The sequence below is a fragment of the Engraulis encrasicolus genome, chromosome 4 (assembly GCF_034702125.1).
Source record: "Engraulis encrasicolus isolate BLACKSEA-1 chromosome 4, IST_EnEncr_1.0, whole genome shotgun sequence".
Taxonomy (NCBI): Eukaryota; Metazoa; Chordata; class Actinopteri; order Clupeiformes; family Engraulidae; genus Engraulis; species Engraulis encrasicolus.
Genome location: NC_085860.1, coordinates 56,975,787 through 56,984,826, shown reverse-complemented (window position 1 = coordinate 56,984,826; position 9,040 = coordinate 56,975,787). Strand labels below are relative to the sequence as shown.

Sequence of the window (9,040 nt, the reverse complement as noted above, 5' to 3'; positions counted from 1 at the left end):
CCTCCCTCGCCAAGATATCATTGCCACCAGCTCCCGCTCCACGCCGTTACTCACTGCTCCACAGCGCCATCGGCCAGCTCCTGCTCCACGCAGTCAACTTCCTGCTCCTGTTACACGCCACCAGCCAGTTCCTGCTCGACGGTGTCACCAGCCAGCTCCTGCTCCTACGCCACGGTGTCACCTGCCTGCTCCTGCTCCACGCCGTTACCTACTGCTCCACAGGGTCACCGGCCAGCTCGGTGCAGTCAGCTACCTGCTCCAGCTCCACAGTGTCACCTCCAGTTCCGGCCTCCAGCCAGCTCCTGCGCCACAGTGTTGCCTGCCAGCTCCTGCTTCTTCGACATGGTGTGACCTGCCAGCTCCTGCCCCTGCTCCACGCTGTCCCCAACCAGTTCCAGCTCCACGGGGTCACCAGCCATCCTCTGCCCCCTGCTTCACGCAGTCTCCAGCCAGTTCCAGCTCCACGGGGTCACCAGCCATCTTCTGCTCCTGCGCTGTGGTGTCTTCAGCCTGCTGCTGCTCTACGGGGTCACCAGCCAGCTCCTGCCCCTGCTCCTGCTCCTTGGTCTCGCCGGCCGACTCCCACTCCTGTGCCGCGGTGTCATCAGCGAACTCCGCCTGCTCTTGCAGCGCACTGTCACCAGCCGGCTCCTACTGCTGCTTCTCGGGGTACCTGGCCGCACTTCCACTGCGTGGGAGGTAGACTTCAGAGAAGCCCAGCCTTCAGTAAGGTGGCATGGTTTGATACGGGACAGTCAAGCAACTTAGTAAATGTCTTAGCCAAAAGGTAGTTAAGGAGTACCTTTAAACCATTTACCATTACCCTTGTGGTTTAGCCTACGAATGCCACGTCAGAAAGAGTAAATAGTGGTATACAAGTACTGTATACCAAGCGGGGAGTGTGCTGTCTTGTCAATAGTTGGGTGTAGTGTTCCCCCTGGTGTTAATATCGGGTACTGCATCTAAAGGATCAGATTTCCTGTTGCTACGCGATACACTTCCTTTCTGACCAACCTAACGAAAGCCGTTGCCATGTCCTTCACCTAATAGTTCAATCATTTAAATCCTAGGAATGGAACTAACAGTAAGTTACCAAATCTATCTAAAAGTTGTTTAAAGTCACTGTTATGTGAACCGTAGTGATAAAAACGCTAACTTCATCTTCTACTGAGATCGCTATTAAAAGTGTGAAATATGCTAATTAGGATCGTTAGCATGCCTCTTAGCTAAATTCTCTAGTCATTCAATCTTTGTATTGCTTCGTTTATGTTCAGTTGTGCCTTGTATTTCTCATGTAAACTTTCCTAGTCACTATATTTTGATATACTTTACTGTTAACTTGCCTGTGTTTTGTCCTTGATAAGAAATATGTTAAATGGTAAAATTCGCCTGTCTGCTTAAACTTACTAAGTACAGTGCTGCCTACTTACCTGACCTAAAGCTAAAACCTTCCGAGAAAATACTTACCTTAGTTAGTACCTGTGAAGGGAACACATATTGTATCCACTTGTGCATTTGTATCCATTTTATTCCCTAATGTATCCTCTGTATCTCATTCTGTTTCAGTTTTACAAATTTGTATGATTCAACATGTCTTCACTAAAGCATTCAAACTGGAGTCACGCCTTGAGTCTTACTTTGTTCGCTATCTGTCAAAACAACACCCCAGACGTGTTGCCAGGACAGAATAGGGCCCTTGATACATATGTACTGTATTTTAAATGTTTTTAAATGTATCAAATTGCTTCAGGATCTGCACAGCTGCACATATTTGTTCACATTTGTTCTGAGCTATGTTTGTGAACTCGGGAGCAATCTCTCCAAGAGCTCTCAAAGAAGAGTACACCCTGTGGCAGTATAACATCCTGAGGCAAGATTCTGGTCTAGAATATTCCAGTCAGACTCCGTGCTGGCTTTCAGAAGCTGCAGCTACTGTTCAGAATGGATAGCAGATGAGATGAGATCAGGGGCGTCCTAAGCCGATCCGCCATCACAGAAGTCACTGAGTCACTGTCTGTCACCTCACCAACAAAGCACATACTTTCTGCAGAATATAAAATCTGTAAAGAGTGCAAGCATTGCTTTAGGGCCCTTGGGTCAGAGACTGAAGACTTTGCTTGAGCTGTTTTCAGGTGTAACCCAACTTACTACTGCGCAGTTCGTCCCCCTCGGAGCCGCAAACTCGCCACCACGTCAGTGGGAGTCACAACATGATACCGCTGGACTAAAGGACCAGTCCAATAGTCCAATGCTACCGTTACTGTATAATGCTTCGGGAGGGAGGTTTTACTAACGTTCCACGCCATACTCTGCTAGTTGGCCTCAATTACACTGGCACTGTTTTGAAACTTACATTGACATTGACGTTATACATTCAGTTAGTTAACATGGCACGAAATTGTGTTTTTGGCACAGACTACCGTCCTCACGATGAAGTCTGTGGAAGGAGTTTATATAGTAAGTGCAATGTAAGTGCAATATAATGTAATATAGCGTATAGCCCCCCTTTACAGATGAGACCGCACTGATGGTGGCTGGAGGGGTGAAGGTGGTGTAAGTAACAGAACGCAGACTGGAGAATTTGTCAGAAATATCCAGACATTCCATTGGCTGAGGGAGAAATGAATGCATTAGTGACGTACAGGGTATAGGGAATCCCCTGCTCCACATGTTGTGATTGGACAATGAGCATTTAGCTGATTTTGCAAGGACATTGAGCTGATTTTGCAAGGACAATGAGCTGATTTTGCAAGGCTATTGTGGAAAGGGAGAGCGGTTGGCTAGATGAACGAGAGAAGTTGGCTGGGACAAAAATTGAGTTTTCTTGGTAGAAGTTCCACAGTAGCTTCCATTTCGCCATTGTTTTACTATTATTTGGTAATTTCTCAAAATTCCTACTCCAACTTCAATTGACAAAATAGGTGGAAAGTTTCTCTCTCTCTCCCTCATTCCCCCATTCATTCCTCCTTATTCCTCCATTCATTTTTCTACTGTGTGTGTGTGTGTGTGTGTGTGTGTGTGTGTGTGTGTGTGTGTGTGTGTGTGTGTGTGTGTGTGTGTGTGTGTGTGGTTATGTTTGTGTTATGAGTGAATGTGTCAGAGGAAGTATATAAACTCATGTGTGTTCTTACTGCACTGTGTGTGCGTGTGTGTGCGTGCGTGCATGCGGGTGGGTGGGTGGCTGATTTTGTCAATGTCTTATATTGTCTTATAAGTTATTTGTATGTTTAGTTGGAGATTGTTCAAAGGCAATTTCAAACTTCTGTGTTAACCCTGTTACATAGATTTTTGACAATAACATACACTTGACTTGACCATCCACTCATTCCCAGATGATTACTTCACAGCCAAAAGAAAGATGATGTCTGTGATTCCTATTGAGGACACCAGTCTCTCTCTCTCTCTCTCTCTCTCTCTCTGCCACACACTCCCAGGTGATGCTGCCCCACAGTCTGAAGAGAGCTGACTACCAGCATCCCCTAGTGGTAGCTGACTCTGGCAATAATAATAATTTACATCAGAGCCGTATATTAAGAGAGTCTGGCCAACTCGAATCATGGACGCCATGTTCCCCACGGCGAGGATTCTACAGTGTAACCCTATGGGCAGCATGCCGTCAAAATCGTTGGATTTAAAATACAAATAAGTCTTCATAGACCATCAAACTTGGGTTGTAGGATTATCAAGATCCCAACATATGAAAAAAACGTTAACAAGTTTGTTCGTATAGGAGGGGTTTGCTTAAAAGAGGGTATAGTCAGTAGCCTGATAAACCAGACTAAATGTGGGTGTCATTTTGCCATCCAGTGGGTGGCGCTGGTTCACCAGGCTATATAGTCAGCATAGTTTTGATGTGCTCAGCAATGCATTCAAGTGTTACTTCCGTGTTGTTGTTGCCTAGGTAGGGCCAACGTCAAAGTCGCTATTTAAGTAATATACAGAAATAATATTCACAACAATGGTCAGGTTCATGTACAGGGACCCTGGTGATACTTGCAGCAAACGTTGTGTCGAGATTTAGTAGTTTAAAAATAACCAGGATGTGCTCAGCAGTGCAGACAGTAGAAATCATAGGATGAGTCTGGATGCTCATAGGCTGAAACTGGACATGGATTTAAATCGCAGAGGAAAAGGCCCTTATTTATTAAAAAAAAGAAAGAAAAGAAATAGAATAACTAGTACCAAGCGCAAAGTCATGTTTTCACAATAGCATAGGTGGCAATTAAGATTTGACAAGCTGATATCAAGTTATGACAGAAACCTAAACTTCATTCATTTTCAAAGTGCGGTCAGGAGTTTTTGAGAGCATGGTCAATGCCATCATGACTATTTCTTTCAAAAGTAGGCCTAATTGTTAACAAAAGTCGAAGGGGGAAAATACATTTACCTCACACAACACGGAGAAATCTGTTGCGTTCTTGTTATTCCTTCTGACCTTTAGATCTGTGTCCAAATCCTCCATCTCTGTCACGAGTTAAACAATGTTTTTTTTTTTTCTCCTGACCCGGTCCTGCACTACAGCCATATGCACAACAGTTTGGCATAATAATAATGTAATAATATTATAGTGAAGCGTTAATTCTTACATCTGATGATGCTCATTTATAGAGCTCGAAAGTGACGTCACTTCCCCCGATTTCATGGGACCTCAACGGCGTTTTTAGCCGAAAATCGTAGCATGTAATCCAATGGCGGTATTAAAATGATATTTCGATCCCCTTCGAGTTGTGCCACGAGCTCCATATATGTTGTTTCTGATATTTTTGCTTAATTTTTCGTACGAACCCCCAAACTTTTTAGAAAGCTGTGTTTCTTCACATTTTTCATGCCGACGGCCTCGGAACAAAACATTGATACTTCTGCATGAATAATCTTTATCTAGCCTCTTAAACAGCATATTTGTAGCCCAGCGCATATCATGACTGAGATCAGAAGATATTTACTCTCTACCATGTTGTTAGATGGTCAGCTTAGGTCCCGTGAAACGCGGAACTAAGGGGCGGGACTTTCGAGCTCTATGGGAGCGTGGGGAGCAAACATGGCGTCCATAAAACATGTGACCAGCCCAGAACCAATCAAAATAGCGGGATAGCTCGAATATTCGAACCCATAGTTGGACAGACTCTCTTAATATACGGCTCTGATTTACATGGTGCAATGCCGCCCTCTATTGGTAAGTAGTGGGAGTTTTTCTTCACACCTGACCATCTGCATGCCCTGATCCTTTGTGGCTATATAGGCCTATGCCACTCGTTTTTGCTATTTGAACTTTGTGATTCCTGTAAGTTTTATGCCATTTTAGTATTTTATTATCGCTCAGCTCATTTTGACCCTGTAGTTTTTGACTTTGCTTGTATTCTTTTTCAAAGTCATTCTGTCCCATTTTTTTTAAAATAAGCTTATTTTACACCTCTCCTTGAGTTAAATGATTGAGTTTTACCTTTCTCTTGTAGTTTCAACCGTTCTCTGAGTACAGGAGAAAAGCAAAGCTCAATCATTTAACTCAAGGAGAGGTGTAAAATAAGCTTATTTCCAAAAATTAAGTCAACCATGCTCTATTTATTTCATTTTTCATTTTAGTTTAATTTTTTTTCATATTATTATTATTATTATTATTATTATTATTATTATACAAATTCAACCGTTAAATAAGTTTAATTCCAATAGGTTGAGCTTGTGCCAATTTCTTCCCCACAGTCGGACAAACGTGAATATAGTGGGTGGGCCGCAGGCCAAAAACACTCGCGTGACATGGAACACACCTTAAGTCTGAGGAAAATGAGATGTTTCAGATCAGCCATATTTCCTCGAATAACGCGAAAAGTATTAACTGATAATAGTGGATAGGTAGAAATACCCCAACTAGCAGCAAAAACGAGACAGATGAACAAAGGTGTAGGGGGAAAAAAAAGCTTTGAGGTCCAACTTTGGCCCACAGGCCCAACATTGTGTACAGTATATTTATATAGAGCACTGTATGTTGCCTACTTTTTAATTTCAATGCCGGTATTTTATTTTTTCAATCTATACAGAGTACTGTATGTTTTTAGACTTGTCTTTGTTATATTGTTCTGCTAGTCTGTATGTTTAAGGGTTCTTCTATGGCTTCTGAATGCAAGACATGCTCTTCGGGGCAAAAGTTTCATTGCTAAAGGAGAGTAAGCCCACTTGTCCTGGGAAGGAAAAAGGAGGTATTAACATTCTTATTTTTGAAAATAAAAAAGGAACGACAAAGACAGTCACACGTAGATAGCTCAACCAGACTGCTTTTATTACAGGTATAAATACATCAGCACAGCATGGAGAGCAAAAAAAAACAATAATTCAATTTTCTCTTAATCGGTCTTGAAAGCTACATCTAGTTGAATATATCTTCAATAATATAGATGGAACATTACAGACACAACTACCAAAATCTGGGAAATGTAATTTGTTTAGGTGAGGTTATATTAATTAAAAAAGAGGTATCATTGACTGCAATCGTATTCTACTAAGCCATTATTTCTCTAACACCAAAACACACCTTGTCTGTTTTTAAGAGTATATGTTAAAGGGCATTTTGTCTCTGAAGCAGTTGCGTTACGGAGACAGGGCCTGTAAGATATCCTTCACCAACATTGTTCCGATCACCATCTTTTCACAATTAACCGTAAGCTGAGCCGCGCCTCCCTCCTTGGTCAGCACAGTCACAAGCACTAGACTGCCACTGGTCACAGTTTTTCCAGCAAACCTGTAGGATTTAGTTGAAGCAGAGGGGAAACAGAAACTGAGTTGACAGATAGTTAGAAAAGTTTGGAAATATGGAGAAAGAGGACAAGTTGTATTGAGAATTCATTTCTATTCACATAACTTTGTCCGCTGTGATAGCATCTCTGTATGCAGTACACAAAGTGGGTCAAATAAATACAGACTTTGGGTTTTGTTATGCATAGGTTATTTTTTGTGAATACCAGTCTATAATTGAATTAAAGGCCCTTGATAAGCTTGCTGCAGGATACGCGTGCGTGGGCATGATTCGTGCACGCGTATTTGCGTATTTCATTTCAAAGGCGTGTGCTAGGTGCGATGTCTTCAAATTCGCTGGGGGCGGTCGTAAGAAAGACTGCACAGTTCCATGCGAGTGCTTCTGGTGAAAACAGCGATGGCGGCAACTTTTCAAGAGCGTCTCAATGAGCTTGTCCGAAATTACAAACATTTGCAATCGTACTTCACTATTGCACTTTGAAAACGGAGCGTGCAAATGTAGGGGCAGTAGCTGTATCGTCTCCTTGCCCGGAAAGTCCTTCTTTTTGTTTTGTTTTCCTTACAGTCTGTGTTTCCAATTTCCGGATCGCAATGCTGTTCTCTCTGCCCCCTGGATGATACCGCCAGTATTTTGCGTGTTGGTCTAAAAGCAAGTATGTGCAGTCGGTTGCTCGCGGTGACGTGCGTGATTTACGGCTTGCAGCAAGCGTACCGAGGGCCAAAAATGTGATAGGCCAGAGCTTTACTCTGCTGCCATTGATTCCTTCCACTACACAAAGATTGAAGACAATCACGGATTTCCCCACTTATAAGGTTGACCATCTGCGGCTTAAAAAAAAAAATGTTTTGAGCGGGTTTTTCTGTACATACAAGGCCATAGAAATCAATAAGAGTGAGTTGACATTGGGTGGGAACTACTGTCTCCAGGTTATGTTTGACCATTTATTGAGCTGGAAATTACAATTTACTGTACATCTAGCCAATGGTGGATTACTGCACAGGCGTGCTGGGCCCAGGCACAGGGGCCCAAGAGTCAAGGGGGTCCTGAAGCCCAAGCCTCTATATTTCCATTCTTATAGTGTATAAAAATCACACTTTTGCCAACTGTATTTTCAAACTTTCTTGGGAGAACCACAAACAATGTAGGGTCTATAATATCTGGCCGAAACCCTACATTTTGTGTAACATAACAATGCTCATAGAAGGGGGCCTTTCTTGTTGTCTGGCTCAGGGGCCCATGAAGTCATAATCCGTCCATGCATCTAGCAATACTGAAGAAGACCCGGTTAGCTGTGGCGGACAATGGACCTGGGCCCTGATTCAACCCCCCCCCCCCCCTTGCTTCTGAATGCTGAAATGTGCAGGGTATACTCACTTCTGAGATACACTAAGACAGTAAGACATAGAGGTAGAACATAAGACTAGAGGTGTCAAGCTCCTAATTGTCAGAGCAATCCTGGCAGCCATAATTTGGAGGTAGACCTGTGCCGTGGAAATGAATGGAAAAAGTTGTATCCCTCAACCTTTATCCATGGCTGAATGGCCCTTGAGGAAGACGTTTAATAGAACATTGAACCAGCGACAGTTAAAAAAAAAAAAAAAACTTTACTAGTTGCTTTAGATTTTTAAAAAAGTGTTTGTGTGTAGTGCAATATAATCTAACACTTAAAGTGCGCTACATATGTTGGTCCATTCTGTATTTACATGTCACAATACACAATATCACCTTACATATTGTTTGAGTTCTGTGTGTTTGAAGTACTGTTTTTAATGCTGTGATGATTGTGATAACACTGTAATAATGCTGTGATAATTGTGATAACAGTGTAATAATGCTGTGATAAATGTGATAGTTGTAACTCACCTGCATTCCTTGTCAGAACCGCATGGCACTCTGCTGATGTTTGCAGCACTAGTGACTCTCTGCACGATAGTAATGTCGTTCTGACACATCTCTCCCAATGCCAGCTTTTCTGAAATCTCATTCATGCCCATCAGGTTGCCTGTTGAGAATCAGAATTAGAGCAGAGTAGAGAAGAGTAGTAGAGTAAAGTACTTTTATTAATCCTGAGGGAGATTACAGTGTCTGGCATCTTACATAAACTCTAAGGCTGTAACGATATTGCATCGAACCGAGGGATCGCGGTACGCAGACCCACGAACCCCTATCGCGAACCTCCCTCGCAGAATCGCGATGCGCCCTTTCAAAGTTGTTAAGGGCTCTGCATACTTAACGTGCGCACTTTGGCGCGAGAACCATTAAAATGTAGGCTACACCTCAGTCTAGAAAACAGCA

General features: G+C 42.8%; 1 protein-coding gene across 1 annotated transcript in view; it reads right to left on the bottom strand.

The window, feature by feature from the left end:
* Nucleotides 1–6,264: 6,264 nt before the first annotated feature.
* The window catches only part of LOC134447015 (AP-3 complex subunit beta-2), a 38,446-nt gene continuing 35,670 nt past the window's right edge, over nucleotides 6,265–9,040 (bottom strand). The window contains exons 27-28 of the mRNA XM_063196301.1: nucleotides 8,609–8,747; nucleotides 6,265–6,730 (exon numbers count right to left, since the gene is read on the bottom strand). Of these exons, the coding sequence (XP_063052371.1) occupies nucleotides 6,580–6,730; nucleotides 8,609–8,747 (290 nt within the window). The 3' untranslated portion in view covers nucleotides 6,265–6,579. The remainder of the gene's footprint in view (nucleotides 6,731–8,608; nucleotides 8,748–9,040) is intronic.